Raw genomic sequence first — 23,313 nt, 5'->3', positions numbered from 1 at the left:
CGGATGGAGCTCGTTCAGTTTTATTGATAATGAGCACCTTATCGATCCTGCTTATTGAGCCGGGCTTTTATTTTTGTTGCCATCTGATTGTATTAAACAATGTCAAACTCACCAATATTGCGGCTCTATGGAATGGCTTGAATTATCCTCTTTCTATCTGCAAAGTGTTTGTTTCTGAAAAATCCACCATAGACATGTTATGAGTTACTTTCTGTTAAGAAACCAAGCAGCCATGTTTTTTTCCCTAAGTGTTTGGAAGCTAACTTTGGAAGCGCTCGTCTTCAATAACGCAACGTCCCGCTGCCTCCTGCATTATGTGCAAATTAGAACCAGGTGGTACACAGGACCGTTGAGTGACTTCCCACGAGCGCTTCCAAACTCCAACACTTAAAAATAATTACTTGAACAGAATTTATAGACAGAAAGTAGCTCATAACATGTCTACAGTGGATTTGTATGAAACAAACACTTTGCAGATAGAAAGGCTAAGTCAAGCTTTCCGTACAGCCGCGAGTTTGATGTTATTTAATACAATCAGATAGCAAAAAACTGTTTCGATGCATTCAATCCCTATGGGACGTATTGCAACCCTAGATTCAACATAGTGTTGCAATTTGCAGCTACTTCATGACATGAGTGTAGGAGGTAGGAGAACACTGTGGCTCTCCAGGTCCCTCCAGTAGAGACAACTGTTGGCATCAGAACAATGGAGGCACTGGTTGGAGGAGGGTGGAGCATGCTCTTCCGTCAAGTCTGAAGACAAGCGTGTCTGACCTCCAAATGTCACTCGTGGGTGAATTGAAAAAGGAAGAGAGCTGCAGTGTTGAGACTTCTGCTGTTTACATTGATTGATTACAGGTGTCAATTTATAGCAAAATCATTTCAATTTAAAAAGAAAGACACGAAAATGACTACGTTTTTGATTTGTTTCATATAATATCGGGGCAGCAGTGGCTCAGGAGGTGGTACAGCAGCCGAGGTTCCCGGTTCGATCCTGGGCTCCCCCTCTGGGTTACTGTCGAAGTGTCCTTGAGTAAGACACTGGATCCCTAAAAGCTCCCAATGAGCAGGTTGGTGCCTTGCATGGTTTCCTCCTAATGTGTGTGTGAACGGGTGAATGTAATGCACATTGTAAAGCGCTTTGGATAAAAGCGCTATATAAATCCACCATTTATATCTCCCTGACCTTTAGAATGGTAGACAACACTGGTGGTCACGCCATAAGTCCTCTGGTGTTTAAAGATTGGTTAAAATGCATGAAAAACACTGCTAAGTTAAAACAAATGTATTTTTTACACTACTGACCTTGGTGATGAGGTCAATGAGTGGCTGAGCTCCAAGCTCAGTGATTCGCTGCTCGTTGAGACATGACAGATAATATGATTGAGTCTTCCTCTCCGCTTCACTGGAGGAGTTAAACGTCCCATTCTCTGGTGGGACAAAGGAAGAAAAGAGCACTTAAAGACCTAGTGAAATGAAAAATTCATTGTTCACACTTTTAGAGCTTATCCATGGTAATCATAAGCATTCCTAACACTAGATGCTTGAAGTCACAGAAGGTCATAAAAATAGTAAAAATAGCTGATCTACAAGCTCAATGTTCTGCAAATCCCCTGACAATCTACTGTCTTTCCAACGGCAGGGCACGTGAAGTTTTGAAATGGCACATCTGTATGTCACAATTGCCAGTTGCCACCATATTGGCAGGCGCAACTTGTTTGTTTATGAAAAAAAAAAATGAAAAATAATATTTTTGGAATATTTTAACAACACAAATCTTGTCTCTGGCACAATATCTTTTCAGATTGGGTTCTGCATCCAAATACAGGTGAATTTGGGTGGTCCTTGACAAGTAAACGTTTGAGAACAACATGCATTCATCATTACCCAGTATGTGTTTCAGTAAAGCCTGGTTCTGGTCCCAGATGGAGTTAAAGGTGGACCAGCGGGCTCTCCCGTCAGGCAGAGGGTTCTTGCGGACCCAGCCTCCGCAGGAGAACTGGTAGAAGTCGTCACAGGGGTGGATGGAGCTGTCCATGGCCGCTACGATCTTACTGGCTACCATCACACAGGCCTCGGAGAGGCACAGGCCTCGTCCCGGCGCTGCAAGGCGTCATGGGAGAGAAAGGACAATAGACTGGTTATCTATCTCGTTGGTCCTAAACCTGTGGGTCTGGACCCCCAGGGGGGTCCCTAAATGATTTAGATGACAGTGAAGTGACAATTAAAGGTAGGGTAAGTGATCTCATCTAATTCAAATAACAAAATGGGTCTATGTTCTGGTAGTTGCGACTGTAGGTCGCTGTTTAGTATACGAACAGCTTGAGCGTATCTCTGTCTATAACGCCTGACACTGTGGTTCCCCTGACACATCACTGACATCACATGTGACATCACAGTGATGTCAGATCCTCAGAGCAGGGATCTCCATATATGGGCATAAAAGGGATTGTATGTATGATGTCAGACGACAGAATCCATATATGGCCAAGACAGATGCCAGGAAGGTGTATGTATCATACCTGTGCTGTATGTCAGGGCCAGGGAGGTGTATGTACCTGTGCTGTATGTCAGGGCCAGGGCTAGGGAGGTGGATGTACCTGTGCTGTATGTCAGGGCCAGGGCTAGGGAGGTGGCGAGGAGCGTGAGGAGACAGATGAGGAGCAGACCAGACAGGAGCACCTCCAGGGAGGTCCTCCTTCCCAGGGGGCCGAGCAGCTGGATGCCTCCTTTCCTGAAACCCAGCTACACAGAGAGAGAGAGATAGAGAGAGAGAGAGAGAGAGAGAGATTGATCGAGTATTTTATTAGACAAAAATACAGTCAAAACTAAAAAAAAGAAAGAAAAAATAGTACAGCACAAGTACAATCAAACACCCTGCCTAAAAGGAACACCCCCAAAAAGCCCTTGCGGTCTTGCTTCTGTTGGAAGTACTTGGTATTCAATTCATAGACATAAAATAGCAACAAAAAACATTCAATGCCATCGCAAGTATAAAACACTACATGTACAGAGTAGGGGGAAAAGGTGGGGGTGATCACTTCTCGCCTGTCTATAGGAGAAGTGATAACTACCTCTGCCTCTGGCCTCCTGAAAGGTGAATTTTCAGGGCAGTATTGAAGGAGGCCAGCGAGCTAAATATTTTAAAGGAAGGGGTCAAGGAATTCCGTCAAATTCAACATTTAATCTTCTGTTGGTTGACCTTAAATGGTCAACCATCACTTAGGCCGCAATCAGACATACGCGGAAGACATCTTCTCCGTATCGTCTGAGAATGAGGGAAGGAGGGGGAGTTCCAATTCATTGTCAATGAAGGTCACGTGTTTTTTTGTCGTTGCCGTGTCTCTTGCTCAACAGAAGGCTGTCTTTTGGCCAAGAGACACGGCAACGACAAAAAACCACGTGACCTTCATTGACAATGAATTGGAACTCCCCCTCCTTCCCTCATTCTCAGACGATACGGACACGATAGCTCTCGCAAATGTCTGTAGCACACCTTACAGTTCACCCAGTGAGTGATATGTTTTTGAAAAAGACAGACAACATGTTTATTTTCTAACCCTAGCATCCCCTAGCCTAGTAAACGACCAACTTCGGTAATCCAGGAGGATTCCAATGAAATGCTTTCCGGAAGAGGGCAGTTTACGAGGCTAAGCATCCCCCAGGGCATTAGCTGAAAATAGCAGATCGTACAAGCTCACAACCATCGGCTTCCAGCAAAGAGATTTGTTTTTTACAGTACAGAGCTGACACCAGTCAAATTTACAAAGTATTATAATGGTCGGAAAAGTAAAGCTCTTTATTCTGATGTCATGTAATCATTGCTATGGAGCGTCTGTAACAGGGCTCACCCCATTTCTCCAACTCTAAACTAAACTAAGATGCCTTTTCTGGTCAGGATACCAATTATTTCCAAGATCATTTATCAACTTAAAATGTATAGTGTTACAGTTTCATGCTCTTTGTCTTTTTTTTTCTTTGTTTCATCACTCCCAATTTCCCTCGTTTATCCTGTATGAGTTTCTCTCTCTCCTGATTGGATAATCATAATAATCGGCATTGTGACCTGATAGATCAATGGTTCTCAAACTGTGGGTCGAGACCCCACCCAAATTATTTTGGGGGGGGGGGGGGGGGGGGGGGTGCCCAGATATTTAGCTAAATGCTAATATTGTTTTCTCACTCAAGGTAAACAAATAAGTGTATACAGGGTATGTGCACAGTTGAAATATGATTATTTTGGGGGTCACGGACTGAAAAGGTTGAGAACGACTGTGATAGATATATTTTCTGTTTACAGTTTCAAGTGTCCCACTGTTAGGCTGGACTCACACATATGCGTCACGCATCTTCTCCGTGTCGTCTGAGAATGGCCACTGGGAACGCCGTACTAATGCATTGTCAATGGAAGGTTGTTTGGTTTTTTGTCGTTGCCGTGTCTCTAGCTCAACCGCAGCCTGTCTTTTGGCCAAGAGACACGGCAACGACAAAACACCAAACAACCTTCCATTGACAATGCATTAGTACGGCGCCCCCAGTGGCCATTCTCAGACGATACGGAGAAGATGTTTCACACAAATGTCTGTACAGCGCCTTAGGCCTTGCGTGAATCACTTCCACTTTCATTCGAGTGATCTGCGTCTGCCAGTCAATAGTAATGTGGGGATGTTGGAACACAAGCGGACCAAAATCTAAAAGTCATATTAGCCTGCCCACTTAAACTACAAGATCTCCCCCACACGCAACCTTTGTTTGCCAACGGGTCTGAGCTGCGTGTATCTATTCTGCATCCAGCTTAAGGCAAGACCCAAATTCAGAGTGAACATTTTACTCAAATCTTTGCTTCTGGGGGTCCCTGCCTGGAACTCAATATTTTGAGATGGGGGTCCGCAGCCAAATACATATCATTTTGGGGGTCCTTGACATGACAAAGTTTGAGATTCTACAAATTTCTTCTAAATCCTAACAGTTTTCTGAAAGAAAAAAAACATATGCTGCTATATCAGTGGTTCTCAAACTTTGTCATGTATGTATCAATGGCTCTTGACGCTTGCTCTTAGCCCAACTAATGTCCTGTGTTCTTAATGGCTGTTGATATTGCTGTGACACCTGAATCTCTGAATGGGCATTAAATGTTGCTTAAGTGCTCAATAATAAGCATTGGTCATTTACCATTGGTCATTAGGAAGTGAAAATACCCATACCCCCTTTTCCCTAGTACTCCCAAGGAAACTTGTGGATAGCAATGATTACTATCAGAATATTACTTAACACTTGTTTTAAACAAACAAATTATCTCTTACACCACCTTTAACATGTGATCAGGGCTTGAACCTTTCTTTATGGATCGTCAGACAATATTGCGACTAGATTATGGAGTCAACACATAGTACACAACGTGTATAGTACATATATACACATAGTACAGTAAATAAAAAAGAAACATTTCATTCCAATTCACTCTCCGACCTCATGAGTTTGAGTCCTACACAGGTTCATTTATTTGAAATCAACCACCACACCCAAACAATTAACATGACACGGGTTGGTTTTAATTCGGAATCCATTTATTTGCTTTGAACCGCAGACTGTTTATACAAAGTGCACAGCAATGGTCTGTTAGATTAATCATTTTGTCGTTGACGGGCAGAAACCTCGTATCTCCAAGTTTCTTATTTTTTTTCGTTAAGTAAAGCCCGGGTTCATCATACAAGACTGTTGCACAGAACCAGTGAAAACACCTCACGGTGTATGCTTGTAGATCGGCTACTTTCACTAGTTTTAATTTTTTTTTTAAATGATAAATACAAAAAGAACAGTTTTGGACATACAAGGTTTCCAACGACGATGTGTTTCTTTGTCTCAGAGTTACCATGGCTGTAGGGAGGTCCCTTCCTGTGTGTGAAGCAAAAGGTGTGGTCAAGGGCTGAGGACTCTTAAATCCTGGAGCCAGGGCACAGGGTCAAACCATGTGCTGCCATCTCATGGGGGTGATTTGGGTGTAATTTTAGTTCAGCTTTTGTACAGGGGTGTCGCACCCGGTACTTTAACTATTGAAAAATAGCAGATATACAAGTACGAGTGCCGCGCTGCGAGCTTGTAGATCTGCTATTTTTGGAGCTGTGTGAAACACAGGCTCCCTATACGTGGCTGTGTGGGTCTGTGTGTGTGTGTGTGTGTGTCTGTCTGTCTGTCTGTGTGTGTGTCTGTGTGTATGTAGCCTGAACTTCCTAAACTTCGGCACGCCACTAGTCCCACAGTTTTGCCACCAAACACTTGCGCCATATGTCAAATCGACCGGCTTACTCGGGAATCGTGGGCTATTACTTTTCTAAGAGAAAGGTTCTATAGTTTAATTGATATTAATTTATTAGTGAATTAATTTTCCCCATTGACTTAGAATGGGAATCGCAAAAACTCACATTCAATTATTTGTCTCTCGCAAACCACAGGGGCTACAGTTTCAAGACTTGGAGAGGAGGTTCATAATGATTTCAAGGATTAAATAAAAAATAATTGTGTCATTTGGCCTCATGGTGGCGCTATAACACCCCACTTTACGTTTTGGCCTGTAACTCTTGAACCGTAGGTCGGAAAATTAAAAATATTTTTTCCCTGGATTCCTTGGGTCATGACGCATCTCCCCATATAGGCCACGCCCATTTGCGCCATGATAGATTTTCCGCCATCTTGAATTTTCTCCAAAACACACTTTTTGCTCCTTTTCCTACATATTTTCTTCAAATGTCACAAAAATCGGTACACATGATCCACACACACACACACACACACACACACACACACACACACACACACACACACACACACACACACACACACACAGCTCCACTTCACACGGGTGTGATTTTTGAAAAATCATGAACATTTGTGCTTTGAATATTTCAAATCCTTGTTTCTACGTCAGTGGTGCTCACACTTTTTCATGTGAAGGACCCCCAAAATGATATGCATTTGGCCACGGACCCCCATCTCAAAATATTTAGTTCCAGGGACCCCCCAGAAGCAAAATTTGAGTTACAAATGTTGGTTTAAAAAATACATATATTCAAAGATTTGCACACATTTACACAACTTTTCAAGAATAGCAGATCTACAAGCTCACAGCACTCGGTGCCGCGCTGTGAGCTTTTATATCTGCTATTTTTCTAGTAACTCAGTCCCACCTTCCCCCTCCCTTGTGACGCCCCTGGCTTTGTATTTAGTTGGGAGTTGATTGTTTGCTCCTCTTCGTCTGTGACACTGTGTTCTTTGGCAAATACTACCCCATGCCAACTCTATGACCTCCATGTGTCAGTTCAAGTTGTTCACTTAAACCCTTGATAAGACATCAGAGACACATACTTCCCACAGATTACACACACCCGAAGTGAGTTTGAAAACATGACCAGTGGAGCGGGCCAAGGGGAGTCTTACTCTTCCTATGAAAAAACAGAAATAGAAATGATTGTGAAATGTCTAGTTTTCATCCCAGCAAGTGACTTTTGTGCCCGGACAGGCAAGTGAATGGGAATTTACTTGTCCGAAGGACAAGTGCCTCAAAAGGTTCATGTCAAGCCCTGTACTTTATTTTGAGCTTGAAGATATGCTATTTCTGTGTATTTTTTTGAAAGATTTTGAAACTTTTTGCCTATAAGAACATGCAAAAAATCGCAACAACACTAGGCTGAAAGTGCATAACTACATTGAATCCATTGGAATACAGGCTCTTTTTTTACAGTTCCTGAAAAATAATGGTTTTGGCCATACCGTACAAGGTTTCCACGCGACAATTGATATATTGCGGGAGGAAATTACATCAGGCACGTGCAAACATAGACATCAAAGGGGGCTTGACCCCATGTCCTTTTATCCATCTGTAAAAAGTGTCCTCTCCAGACCATGAATGTGGTGAAAGAAATGCAAATTTTCCCTCTTTCCATGCCATACCTGAAGGCAGCATTCAAGAGAACTGCCTTGTCCAAACTCTCCTGAACTTGAATGCAGCATCTTATGTTGAAAGAATTGCCCTCTCTGTGTAGAAATCCATTCCGTACGACATATCTCTAGTATGACTTGATTATACTTCAGTTCAGTGTGGTATCACGCACCAAACATAGCCGACCTCCAAGCTCACAACGCGTTGCAGCGCGACGCGTTGTGAGCTTGGAGGTCTGCTATTTTCGATATTTTCACCAAAAGGCCCTTTTAGAAATTTCAGCCCCTGCCTCTCTAACATTCTCTGCACGTCCCTGAATGACATGACATGATATATGATATGAGATCATTTGATATCCATACTGTACCTCCGCACTGTCGGGTGAAACGTTGCCATCAGTTGGACCATCGGCCACGTCGTCTTCTTCAAACGTTGCTCGTTTGTAATTGGACATCTGAAATACGTAAAATGAAAAATCACAACAATGTTAAAAATATAAAAGAACATTTTACAAGATCCACAAGCTCACAGCGTGTCACTTTGTGCTGTGCTGTGAGCTTGTACATCTGTTTTTCTGTTAAGTGTTTATACTTTCATTTGGTGCATCAGCCATGATTTTATTGCATCCCTATCGAACGATATCAAGCGAAAAGCAAACGCAGATCCACAAGCTCGAGCTTGTATACATCTGCTTGTACATCTGGCAAAAAGGGTTAGGGTTATGGAAATTTGGATATGGATTTGGTCGCGGAAACCTCATTTGAAAGTGATGAGGGTCCGCGACCAAATCCATATCCAAATGTGAGGGTCCTTGGCATGAAAGCTGTAATATAAACATAGACAGACATGTGGTGTCATAAGGGTCACAACCACAGTCCTGGTTCAGCTACACAACTGCAAGGCATGCAGCCTCAACATCTCCTGCCTCCCTTATCTTATCACAATGACACCACCCACGCTTTGTGCCAGGAATGGTTACGACACTGTCTTGTTCCAACACTTGCCTTAAAATATACACCAGGCTGTCTTGTTTACACACAGCCAACTCAGTTGCTGTGAAGAGATATTGGTAATCTTAAAGGGATATTCCACTTTCAAACAAACTCTAACCAGGCCCCTTCCTATACAACCCCATTGTAACTTCAAACATAATTTTAACCATGATAAATTCATCAAATATGCCCGTCTTTTTTCTGGTGACTCCTACTACCCTCCTAATATGTGAGCTGGCCATGTTTTTTCGATACCCTTTTTCATGTATTTTTTTTAATTTGGGAAAATGGAAAGAGATTTAAATACAACAATAAAAATAAAAAAATTAAATAAAAAAAACACGGCCAGCTCATGTATTAGGAGGGTAGTAGGAGACACCAGAAAAAAAGATGATGACGAATGTATCATGGTTAAAATGGAGTTTGAAGTTACAATGGGTTTGTATAGGAATGGGTCCTGGGTGGAGAGTGTCTGATAAAATGAACATCAATTATCTAAATATTGAATCAAGCAAATTAAAATCTGTCCAGAGTGTTCATGCTTTTGAGCCTTTCCGATTGTTCCCCATGGGTTATGATGAATACATTTAGCTGTATGTTATTTTGGGGGCATTTGTCTCAGGTGCATTTTGATTGAAGACTTTATTAGAAGTTTGCATAGGAAAAGGTACAGTTTCATGACGGTACAGTTCACTGGTACACGGTCTACTAAAAGGAGATCCATGAAAAGACTAAGCTTATTTCCACTGGAAACCATTGAAGTATCTCATATAACATTGAATGACAGACAAATAGAACACAGTACTATGCAGTAGATATGTAAAGAAAAACAAAAAAGAAAACAGTAAGTCTAAACAAACAGTATATACAAAGAAGGGGCAGGGGAGGGTAGGGTTGGGCTAGGTTAGTTTTTTACCAGTTGCGAACGGCTGCTGCCTGTAAGTGATTTTTCAGGGCAATTTTAAAGGATGCTAGTGATCCACACTCCTTTATGACCTTCGGTAAGGCTTTCCACATTTTGGTGGTATAGCAGAAAAAAGAGTTTGACCCTTTGTTGGTTTTGACTCTGGGTTGAAAGTGATCTGTGGCGCTGCCTCTGGTGTTGTAATTATGGACATCCTTAATGTTTATAAAGTATTTTGACAGGTACTTGGGTATCATAGTGGTGTAGTGTATCTTGTACACCAGGCCCATTGCAAGTTGCTGTACTCTGTCATCTACTCTGAGCCACCCCACTCTTAACTGGTGAGTAGCGGTGAGGTGAGTCTGATAGGGAAGGTGAAGTAGGACCCTAATTAGTTTATTTTGGGCTGTTTGGAGTTTAGTTTTCAGGGCTTGTGGGGCGTCACGATACCATACGTGGACTCCGTAGTCAAAGAGGGGCTGGATTATTGCACCAGCTATGGTCTTCAGTGTGTTGAAATTGACCATTGGGGCGATCCTCTGTAGGAAACGAGTTCGTTGGTTGATTTTATTTATTACTTTAGAAGTCATCTTTTCACTGGAAAGATTAGCTTCAAGGATACATCCTAAGTAAGAGATTTCGTTTTTTCGTGTTATGACCTTGTCACCCACTTTGATTGTGAAGTTATCGACTTTTTTGAGGTTATGATTTGATCCAAAGAGGATGGACTCAGTTTTTCCCAGGTGAATTGATAATTTGTTGTCATTAAGCCATGTGCAGATCTTACTTAGTTCAGAGTTAAGTGTCTTTTCGACCTGCAAGTGGTCCTTGCCCGAGACTCGGAGAGCCGAGTCATCCGCGAACAGGAACAGGTTGCAGTCACAAGCAGATGCCAGTGTGGCTGGCAACCCCTAGAAGTAATGCTCTACAATGTAAGGTACATTACAAGGTCAAAATATAGGCTAGTTTCCTCGGCCCCATGGGCATACAGTTTCCTGTTTTCCTTTTTAGAGGTGTTGTTTTAACTTAGTATGTTTTTAACTACTGTTTGACAATAATTAAATTATGGGAACACTCAGTAACTTATCTGATGAGGGAAGGTGTGGCATATTTATTTGTATACTACTTGTGTCACCTATAAGCCACCTCCGACCTACTTGTGGGATAGACACCACACCTTCCCTTATCAGATAAGGTACTGAGTGTTCCCATCATTTAATTATTGTCAAACAGTAGTTAAAAACATACTAAGTTAAAACAACACCTCTAAAAAGGAAAACAGGAAACTGTATGCCCATGTGGCACCCTTGAGTGGAAACGGGCCGAGGACTATATTTTGACCTTGTAATGTACCTTATATTGTAGAGCATTACTTCTAGGGGTTGCCAGCCACACTGCACACATGCATGTATGAGTATGTGACAAAGTCCTTGAATCCTGAATTGTGAAAGTTAAAGGGGAGAGCCACCCATTTCCAATATTGAACCATGTCTAATATATACCTTTGTGTGGAGATACGAAAAAAGAGACTTTGAGACTTTGACTGCTGAATTGTACGAGGTGGTAGGGGGCGTGTGCACTGTGCACATCTGTGCACATGGGGTGATCACTGCCTGCCTCCTGTGAATCTTTTTATTTTAGTTTATTTTCTTTTTATTTTGTTGTTTTTTTCCCATCCATCTGTGTTGCCAAGACCAGCAGATACAGTACAAAGTGCTAACACACTGGTAGGTCCACTTTGCCATCAGGTGCAACAAAGCATCTGTATAGGGCAGGAAAAAAAATCTAGGGGCTGTGTATGAGTATGGGTGAGAGAGTGCAGTCCTCTCATGTCACTTCATGACTCACAGAGATGAGGTCTGCGTTAAACATGAATACAACATGTTATTATATAACGTGTTGTTGCAGAGAAACAGTGCTTTTTTTTTGTTTACTGTACTTGAAAATATGTATTTAGAATCCTTGGCTGTCGTTATTTGTCATAAGTTATCGTTGCTAAATGCAGATGGTGGATGACTGGTAAATGTAGGCCTCCAGAGAGAGAGACATCTTATTTCACAATAATAATAAAAGTTTATATTGTTGAGGATGAAATACACCATGAAGCCCAAAGGCTTATCGATTAAGTCGTAAAAAACAATGTTTTGGAGGCAGCCACGACTATTCGAAAATACATTTTTAGGTGGCATCCCTAGTAACCAGTTAACCAGATTGTCAACCACTGTTATGTCTCTATCTGAGACGTACACATGTTAACAATAATAAATGGAAACATTGGACGACAAATCTGTTAATCGCGTTAATATGATTAACATCCTAATCAGATTAAGACAATCAGAGTTAAGTGTTTATTAACATTTCTATGGTATATCGTCTTAATCTGGATCTGGACCAGTTAGTAATCAGTGCCTGTAAACGGACTGAACGTGTTTTCAGAAACACCTGATTTGGTCACTTGTGTGACTTACTTGAGTCAGCAAAACAAACCCTCAGGCCAAATGCTGAGTCACACTGACTGAGGCTGTTAAACTATAGGTTTGAATCCAGAGTACTAGCCTCGGTCACCCTCCATTTGTCTGTCTCTATTTCTACATACTATAGTTACACAGACAGACAGACAGACAGACAGACAGACAGAATGTCAGGAGGAACCAGTCCAGAACAAAAATAAATGTAAGCTTATGTACCTGTACACAAGACATGACATAATAAACTAAAATAAACTTGACCTTGAACCTTGACCTTGCTGAAATGTGGTCGCGACATGGAACTGTGTCTTTTGTTAATTTGTTAAAAAATATATTTATTTCCACTTTTAGTGTTCAGCACTCAAGGAGTAGTATAGTATCTGATATATGCATTGTGACAGGGGTCTTCAACAGGGGGTCCAGGACCCTAGGGGGTCCTCAGAGTTACTACATCTTTGTGTGATAGGAACTTTGTTTTTTCTACACAATCCAACTTTTTTTTTTCTTTGAGGGAATGTCTAAAATACACATTAAACCAACAACCTACACTGATGATATAGTTCTGTCAAACAATTCTAACCTGTCTATCTACCGGTATGAACATTTTTAATCTGTAAACACAATTTTCCCTGCTTCATCTCTCTCTCAGCTAAGGGGTCCTTGGCCTGAAAACGTTGAAGGCCCCTGCATTGTGGAATATGAATTAAGTTTGATTGACAGACAGCCAGAAAGAAAGACAGACACAAGGATGTATTGACCTGGAGGGACATGTTTCCCACGGTTTTGACATTGCGTGTGTGTGTGTGTGTGTGTGTGTGTGTGTGTGTGTGTGTGTGTGTGTGTGTGTGTGTGTGTGTGTGTGCGCGCGCGCGTGTGTGTGTTTGGGCGTTGTAGCAATTGTTTGAAGTCGTTTCCTCTCTGGTGTTTTTAATAGGAAGTGACATCACTGCCAGAGGAAAGCCTGGCATGACCTCCTGACCCCAAACACACACACATGTCATGCACACACACACACACACACACACACACACACACACACACACACACACACACACACACACACACACACACACACACAGACAGACAGACAGACAGACAGACACACACAATGTTCACATAAAGAGCAAAAGCCCATAAACGTTGCATGTCATCACAGTGTGAATGATGTCATTCATGGAGTGTCACATCTGCACTCCCACAGCTGAACCAGCTGTGGCTAATAACGGAGCAGTTAAAGGACAACTCCGGAGTAGTCAAGGCTGTCTTTCTCATGGTGTGCTGACTGCTGGGTGATATAGGACTTAAAATATTGGTTTTGTTATATTTTCAGTTAAATGTGCTGAGAGAGATTGGCCAAGTGTGCCTTGAGTGCTTTTGCAGGGATTGACACTAAGGCTTGCCCACCTGCCCTCGGCAGGTAAATAAAACTTTCGGGCAGGTGAAGTTTGCTTTCAGGTGGCCTGCGACCGGACAAGTGCTCATTTGAGAGCGGAAGCAACTGTCTATAAACGCAACACCAGGTATCTGTCTAAATACCTGAACGTGGCCAGAGCGCTCTGTCTTCTGGTCTGTGTGGAATGTAAAATAATAGCACTGTTACCTATAAAGTACTGTTTTTACTGTTGCTACTCTTAAAAATGTAAAATAACTAGTGTGAAACCATAGACATATTTAATCATAGCTACGGTATGTAGATATTTGGATTTGGCAGTATTGAGGTACATATGACTTTTTTTATCGCACAGACCCAGAAAGTAAAGAAATAAGTGTTACATTGGACGTTAAATCCTACCTATAATTTTATAATGGACGATTTACTTTTCGGGAAAGTGGGTATATATCTGGCCGTAACTGGCTCCACCAAGCGAGCTAGCTCTCAGTCTGCTAAACGTTACATTGGTGTACCCATGGAGCGTGAGGGACCGGCCGTGGGCAGTGAAGCGTGAAGCACGGGGGCGCGCCTCTGTGAGGAGGGGGTAGTGTAACGACCCTGCAAGAGATCCGGCCGTAACTTGCTCCACCAAGCGAGCTAGCTCTCTGGGCGTTGCGGGTTGCTTGCATTGTCTGCTGAGTGGGTGGCTGGGGTTCGTCTCCTGGTTGGAGGCGGACTGCCCCAACGTTTCTATTTTCAAACAATCTTTAAAAAGTGTGAAACATTGGGAATATCTGGACACAATTTAAATCTTGTATCCCCCATACAAGATTTGTTTCAAAAGTGTTCCAAATATTTTCCATGGCACAAATTCTTTTCAGATGAGGTTCCGACTCCACAGCCAAATACATAAGGTAAATGTGGGTGCCCCAGCCTGTGTCTTCTGTGAGGAAGAAGCCCAACAAACCCACGGTTAGGCCTTTAGGAGGGCCATTCAAGCCGCAAGCTGAGCCTGCAGCCCCACCGTTGCCTAGGTGGAGCCTGCAGTACCATTGCGGCTCAAGAATCCACCGCTCCTGAGTCCTGAGTGAAATGTCTGGTGCTGGAGTCTGGTGCAACGCACAAGTCTTGGACCTGGTGAGAGCAGGAGTGGACCTGGTGAGACGTAGGAGGGGCCCGGACAGGAGTCAACCCACAGAGCCTAGTCCTTCCAAGCACCAGATTGCCTCTCCCAGTCTCAGCAGAGTAGTTCCGGAGCGGCGGAGTGAGTGGCCCAGTCTTTCCCTAATGGGACTGATCGTGGGTAGCTACTGGGATGTAAGTTGGGACTTGATCAACCCCGGCTGGGTCACCCGAGTGAGGGGTATGATGTTTTGCAAGACCCGAAACCCCGATGAGCTTGGGCTACATCACTGAGGATACAGTACGTCCCAGGTGCATCCATGAAAAGTTTTTTCGTTATATGGGGTCCTTGGAAAGGAGTCAGCTTAGGTGGTTCGGGCATTTAGTACGGATGCCCCCCGAGCACCCTCCTAGGAAGGTCCTCGATGCGCGTCCCACTGGGAAAAGACCCCGTGGCAGACCAAAGACCAGATGGAGGGATTATATCTCCAAACTGGCTTGGGAACGCCTCTGTATACTCCCTGCGGGAGTGGAGGAAGTTGCTCGGGATAAGGAAATCTGGAGGTCTCAGTTGGAACTGTTACTCCTGCGACCCGATTCCGGATAAGCGGTTGAAGATGGATGGATGGATGGGTCCTTGAAATACATTGAGAACTCCTGCCCTATACTGAAGAGAGAAAGCAGGTTGGCGTGAATGTGGATTTCAGCTTTTATTCGATGGTCCTTGGTTATGGTAAAGTTTGGAAACTCTTTTGTTAAGGGATGCCATGCCACATCTATTATTCATTCTATTAATGAATGAGAGAGCTTGAACTTCACCGTGCCATCCCATCCCATGCCATGCCATGTCTGTTATCGTTCATTCACTGCAGCAGCCAGTCAGCTAGATCTACCCTGTCATCACCTGTCCTGCACAGCACAGCTCATTTGCCAGACACTGTACACGCCCACTGTCTGGATGGGCCAATCACAAAGATCAACTGATAGCAAGGCAGCCAAAGAGGAACAGCTAAAGCATTTAGTTAGTACATCTTCCAGTCCAATCCAATCCATCCCATCGTGAATTTCAGTCCATTATGTAACAGCTGTGGACAGATTCTGTAAACAGTAAACACTGGAGTCAGTGTAATAGGTCTATTCATTCACAGAGATACACACAGAGTGCGACCTACCAAGACTAATTCTCGTGGTGGGTGGGTGTGCGCGCGCACGGACACACACACACACACACACACACACACACACACACGCACACACACGCGCACACACGCACGCACGCACGCACGCACGCACGCACGCACGCACACACACGTCAGGGGCGTCAATTGGGTATGGCATGGGTATGCAGCTGCCATACCCTGGGTCCAGGGGGAAAATAAAAATTACTTTTAAATATAAATCCATGAATGTCTCTTTGTCTATCTGTGCTGGTTATTATGTTGTTAAATTACAGTAAGATAACTACAAATTCGGTCGGTCCATCAGATTTTAAACAAATCTATTTTGGTTAGAAATGATGATAAAGTAAGATAACTACAAATTCAACAGAATGGTCACTTTAACAAGGTATTATAATTATATTCTCCACACTTTTATTCACCCCATCTTGACAGAATAGTATATTCCCAGGTTCTGTAGGTCAGCTGCACAGGTGCAATGCATTATTGTTAATTGTGGCACGTTTACTAACATGCCAAGTTTAGTTGCACTTGAACAACATTCCAGGCTAATCCAGCCCAAGAAACCATAGAAAGGGGGGAAAAAAGAAAATGTACTTCTCAAAATAAATGAATCATGCCTGTTGATAAGGTATGGCAACATGACTGTTGTCTTGAACGCGCGCGAAGCACCAGTCATGTTGCCATACCTTATAGCTTTTTCTGAACTGACGCCACTGACACGTGTGTGTGTGTGTGTATGTGAGAGAGAACGTGCTCACAAACTGCTTATGATTGTGTTGGGCTCCGAACAGAACAGGGCAATAAAACTGATAGATAGATGGAGGGACAGAAGGGGACGGAGGGATGGAAAGATGGATTGATAGATGGGGTTGCTGTTGTTGAGTTATTTCTATTATGTAACCGAGGTTATGTAAGCTCCACTACGACTGAATCATTAATATTATCTGGTTACACACACACACGCACGCACGCACGCACACACACACACACACACACACACACACACACACACACACACACACACACACACACACACACACACACACACACACACACACACACACCTGAATGTCACAGACCACGGTCTCCATAGCAACCTGTGCGTCATCAGACGAGAGCAGAAAGGAGTGAGAGACAAAGCGAAGAGAGACAGATAGACATGTATTTATAATACATAAATATTACAAATATCTTATTTATGTATTTACTACTACTTTGTTAGTAGTACTGCAGTGCAGGTGGGCAGATCGTTGAACACCATTTGTCAATGGATCAGAGTAAAATGAAACCAATGTTCTCTCTCTTTATCTGTTCCCTCTTTAGTATGTATGTTCAGATTGGTAGAACAAATCTAATTTTTAGCAAAATCCAGATTGGAATGTGAATATCAGATTGCTTTTTTTAAAGCAGTAAAGTGTCGGTCCATCAGATTTTAAACATATTTATTTTGGTTAGAAATGATGATAAAGAGGCATCTCAGTCTGGACACACATTGAGTGTGTCGCCACACACCTGTGCAACACCATAAGAAGGCCACAATGACAAGGCTTCTGTAGAAGTCTAGGTAAGGGATAACGTCTGGCTCAGCGGTCATTATCGAGTGATAAAATCCTGACAGGCTTTTATCACTCGATAATGACCGGTGAGCCAGACGTTATCCCGCTTATTACACGGCTACTTAATACATTTTACAATTTGACCAAAAACTAAAAACAAAACAAGTATTTCCTTGCTTACAGTGGTAAAAGTAATCCACAAGTGTTGCACAACACGGTCGCCTTGGAAAACAAGGAAGCATTGATCAAATAGAATCCATTTTCTAATACTGCATCGTTTATTTCTCACTTCAAATATTCTTAAGACTGAGAGCAACTTTTTTGTTGTAAATGACACTGTGTGTTTGTTAACATGTATTTCATGTTGGATAGGGCACCGAATTCACGCAGTGCAGCAGGTGTTCTGAGCCTTTGATTAGGTCTGTTATCAAGAAATAACACACTGCTGATTTCAGCGTGATTGACCAATCAGAATCAAGCAATCAACCAAGCCGTGTAATAAACGTCGATAAGAATATGTTTGTCTGTCTGTGTTGCCAGACCAGTCATCGACATCATCCAATTTACCAATGTTCACTGCCTACCTTGCATTTCTTTATCACATGTTATAAATAAACTGTATATCTTGTTTTGAGCGGTGCTCCTGGAAGGAGTCACATTGGTCACATTGGCCAAGCTTCACGGAAAGCTTAATGATATCAACTCATAAATAGCACTGCTCACTTCATACTGGTTGTGATTTTTTATTCCACATTTAACTTTCATCATTTTATAATGCAATGTCAAAGGGACTTGGCTGAAACCTTGCACAAATGTGGAGTCATACGTCAAAGAAACGTCATAGAGGACTGACGCAGGTCCATATTGTACAGTATGCATTGTAGAAATGGAGAACAATAGTCCCTGGACAGAAGGGAAAATGTACCAGTCTGCAAGCGCTACAGGGGGATACGTCAGTGCAAGCGGAGCCTGAAGAAATGAATACCTCAAGACAAGGTCATGGGTACAGTGTTTAAAAAAAGAATAAAGGAAAGTAAAGTAAAACTCTATGGAGATAAAAGACGGCAACAAGTGGGGCAGGGTGAAACAGCTTGCCCGTCTAACTATTAATTTACCGTGCGAATGTCTGTCCGTCCGGCATCCGCCGTCTGTCTGCTTGCTGACATCACTGATACTAAACAGTGTCAAATTACATCACTCACTGACATCACTACAGTGCCCACATTTGGAGATGACATCACAGACTGGCCTGGACAGGGAACACCATATAGATATATATGGGCATAAAAGAGAGCCAGACAGACAGACAGACAGACAGACAGACAGACAGACAGACAGACAGACAGACAGACAGACAGACAGACAGACAGACGGATACAACAGGTATTGCACAACTCAACATCAATGGTGACTATTCTGCCCAACGGGCACCAGTCGGGGTTCTCCAACATTACTTCTGAGACTCCTACATTTAATCCCTCATATACTGTGCACACCCCCGGGCACAGGATTAGTTTTATGTCAATATGTTAACAACAAGGGACAGACAGTAACAAACAGATTACCTTCCCTCACACCACTGACTATTCACTGTATAACACAGCGATACTGCTGTTAACTATGGGTTCAAGGTTTTTTCCTCCATGTTTTCTGAAAGTATACTTCATATTTTCAGAAATCAAAAACACTCACACACACCCACACACACACACACACACAAAACAAAACTCCCGCAAAATGAAACGTCAAAACATTATATGTCTCGTCTTGTCTCAAAATAGTATGTGTTAAAAAGACACAGAGACCATCATATGATCAGACGTTATAAGAACCAGTTGTACGCTGCTACTGTATGACTTCGACAACAGAAAACACTAGCGGGAATGCCTTAGGTTAAGAGACTTGTGCCTTTTGCAGTGCTCAGCCTGATTCCATACTTCCTCACATGACGGCATCGCCAGCTGAGGCTTCAACCGTTACCATGGCAATGGGCCCTCGGGGGGGTGGGGGTGGGGGGGAGCTCCTGACTGACGCTCTGAGTCCCCCAGATGTGCGTCCGCACATGTGCACTATTACGTGCGGAGACGTTTGCAGAACTGTTCCCACCAGCAGATCTTTCACAGTGCATCTGTTGCTCGCAGAAAGCAGCTCAATAGATAGTGAATATCATTTAAAGGACAACTTAGTTTTTTTTACAACAAGGGTTCACATTTTAGATTGTAATTAAAGAAACGAGAAGATGTGTGTTAAACATGTTTCAATTTACTTATTTCTATCGTTTTAGCGATTTTAATGATTTTGATTTCAGTGGGTGGGGGCATGCGTACAAGTGGCTAAATATGTCTTGGACACAATAAAAGCCAGGGACCCCCCAGAAGCAAATATTTTAGTTACAAATGTTCACTTTTAAAAATATACGTGCAAAAAGAAAATCAAGATTTTTCAAAAATAGAAGATCTACAAGCTCCTGCTCCTGCAAGCTGCTGTGAGCTTGTATATATGCTATGTTTCAATAGTTAACGCATTAAATAATTCAAGGCCTTTGTGGGGGGCCCCGCATTTAGCTCTTGAAACGGGCTCATGATCGCTCAGATCCCCAAGGCCACCTCTGGGTGCCATGCGGCGCAAATAGCCCGACCAACAAGCTCACAATGTGTCACATTTTTTTTTTTTTTTTTTTTAATTTTTATCCCACGATTTTGTATCCCATTTTTTCACCCGGTGCCAATTGCCTAAGCTGTAATCCTGGGCTCTGCTCTCCCTCTGCCAACCTGGGGAGGGCCCCGAACTGAGCTCATGCTTCCTTCAGTGCATGAGGAGTGAGCAGGCCGCTTCTTATCACCTGACAGGGGGGAGCTTCCCCGATTGGACGTAGCGCGTGGAAGGAACACGTTATTCCAACCAGTTCCATTCCCCTCCATCAGGCGCCCCGGCTGGCCAGGGGGAGGCATTATAGAGACCAGGATTACTGCATGTTTTTGTGAGGGTATCTACCCTAGGAGACACGGGGAGAACATGCAAACTCCACACAGAAAGGCCCTTTCGCCAACCCCACCTAGGGTGTGAGCACTGATGCACAATGTGTCACATTGTGAGCTTGTTGGTCTGCCGTGTGACAAAGCATAAATTAGGCATTACACTTATTACGGTCTGTTGTAAAATGTTTTACAACATGACTCTGATGGAGGCTAGGTAATAATACATAAGAGAGTCTGCCTCTGTGTGTGTGTGTCTAATCTCGCAGACCGATCAGCCACTACATTTCTCGGGTATAGTGTGTTATAGTTATCATAGTAATACATTATCATTATCATTAATACTTTATAGTGTATTATAATCACAGTTATATAATCCATTATAGTGTATTATAATTAGGATAGTTGTAATACACATTTATATTATATTATAATCACAGTTAATAGGGTAAATTTGTTTCTTACCGATAGGGGTACTTTTGTGTAATGGAAATCGTAGATATTTTTATGTGGTGCGGTGTTGTGTAGTGTGGTGCTAAAGCTGCAGTCGAAAAGGGGCTTTAGTACCTTTTATTTCCACCCACATGTTTTATATATCTTGAAATATTTCACTTTAATCTCATACTAATGGAACTCAATAGAGATATTGGCCCAGGCTGAAACCATGGCCAAAACCTGCAGATGACTGACTTCACCAATATGACATCGTCAATACGCCAGAAATAAACAAGAAAAGTGTTTGCTACAAACACTATAAGTAAGCCTTGCCAAGCCATGAGGCCCATAGGGCAGGAGCCTATCTCCTGATTCTGTAGCGTCAGGCAGCTTGATGTACAAGTACACCCCCTGGACATGACGCTAGTATGTCACAGGGACATACTCACAATCCAACCCTTGATGCTGATTGCCAAGCAGGGAGGCACTGGGTCCCATTTTTGAGAGTCTTTGGTATGACCCGGCCAGGAATCGAACCTCGACCTCCCAGTATCAGGGCGGACACTCTAACCACAAGGCCACTGAACTTCAAACTCAAAATGTAATTCAGACATCAAAGGCACCGCTCACTTCACACTGGGTGGCATGTTTTTATATTAAAATACAAAAAATATGTTTTTATTGTTTGCCTCAACATTATTGTAGTCCAACAAACACAACATTGAATGTGTAAAAAAACGATACAAAACAATACTATACAGTAAAAATCACACCCGTGTGAAGTGAGTGGTGCTGCTGCTGATGATGATGATAGACCCACATGACGTCACAGGATAGGGACATAGATCAGTATTTTATACCATGGATAAACACATGGGCATGGTCTGCATGTGTGTCTACCTTGATCCATGTGTGTGCAACTGTGCATCAATTAGCTCAGGGGTCTTCAACAGGGGGTGCGGGACCCCTAGGGGGTCCTCAGAGTTACTACAGGAGGTCCGCCAAATCTTTGTGTGATAGGATAATTATTTTAAATGAACAACAACTTTAACCCTCACATCCATATTCTGAGGAGAACTTTGGCCAAAAATAGCCGATCTACAAGCTCTCAACGAGGCGTTGAGAGCTTGTAGATTGGCTACTTTTGGCAAATAGGTTTGGTGTTAAAAAAAGAGGAGATCAAATAGACTAAGTATCGACAATTTAAGTGGTTAAATGTCTGAGAAAACACATTAACACTAATCCAACATACAGTCGACTGACAACAGTGCTGTCAAACAAGTCTATGAATCTATCCATGAAATCTATGAAAATCTACAACACAATTTTATACAATACGTAGTGGGGGTCCCAGCTTCATCTCTCTCTCAACTAAGGGGTCCTTCCTCCTTGGTCTGACAACGTTGAAGACCCCTGAATTAGCTGGATGCACAACAGGTGTGTCGCCAGCCACACCCATCTCACTCCAATTGGTTTAGCTCAGGCCAGATCACCCTGTTCTGTTCTAGACGGCTGGCTGTAAACATTAGGAACATCCTGTCCGCTCTGGCCTCAGCGCTGCCTCATCATTACAACAAAGCTCTGGCTGCTAATTGAACAATAATGTGCAACATGTGTTTGTCCACACGAGGAGTCATTGCGGGTAGCAGGAAATTCTGAATGCATGTGGTACTGTATGTTCCATGCGAACGCAAGAGATCTTTTTTGTCCATGAAGATTGTATAGAGATGTGTGTGCTTAAGCCCCTTTTCCACTGACCTGGCCCAACACAACACCACTCCACACCGCCCACTTGTGCCAGGTTTTCAACTACAAGGACCTGGGTAGAGTGGTGTGAAAGCGGGGTGATTGGTACTAAAAAGTATCAAATCTAGGCCAAACAGCTAGGGCCAAACTCTTAATGACATAATCACTCACTGACTTCTTCATTTAGACCACCAGGATATAGTTGTAAGACATGATAATAGATTCTATTGTGTTATTATAACCATTATTATAATCTATTATAGTGTATTATAATTATCATAGTAATATATTAATACAGTTATATTCCATTATAGTGTATTATAATTTAGGATACTTGTACAGGTAATACAAATTTATATTGTATTATAATCACAGTTAAAAAGGTCAATTTGTTTCTTACCAATATGGGTACTTTTGTGTAATGGAACATTTTGATTTTTATGTGGTGTAGTGTGGTGCTAAAGCTGCAGTCGAAAAGGGCCTTTAGTGTCTTGAAAAAAAGGAAAAGGGAAAGTATAAAGCAGGAAATGTGCTTGTATTTTAAGCAGACTTGTTTCAGGATTTGGTAGATGAGTTACAGATTGTGCTCGTTGTATCTCGAGTAGCAGTGTTGGTGTGTAAACAAT

General features: G+C 42.6%; 1 protein-coding gene across 1 annotated transcript in view; it reads right to left on the bottom strand.

The window, feature by feature from the left end:
* The window catches only part of ece2b (endothelin converting enzyme 2b), a 38,497-nt gene that overhangs the window by 13,684 nt on the left and 1,500 nt on the right, over window positions 1-23,313 (bottom strand). The window contains exons 2-5 of the mRNA XM_080732392.1: window positions 8,304-8,390; window positions 2,601-2,745; window positions 1,888-2,103; window positions 1,306-1,430 (exon numbers count right to left, since the gene is read on the bottom strand). Of these exons, the coding sequence (XP_080588518.1) occupies window positions 1,306-1,430; window positions 1,888-2,103; window positions 2,601-2,745; window positions 8,304-8,390 (573 nt within the window). The remainder of the gene's footprint in view (window positions 1-1,305; window positions 1,431-1,887; window positions 2,104-2,600; window positions 2,746-8,303; window positions 8,391-23,313) is intronic.

Source organism: Nannobrachium achirus, assembly GCF_963921795.1.
Source record: "Nannobrachium achirus genome assembly, chromosome: 8".
NCBI lineage: Eukaryota > Metazoa > Chordata > Actinopteri > Myctophiformes > Myctophidae > Nannobrachium > Nannobrachium achirus.
This window is presented reverse-complemented; position numbering and strand designations above follow the sequence as displayed.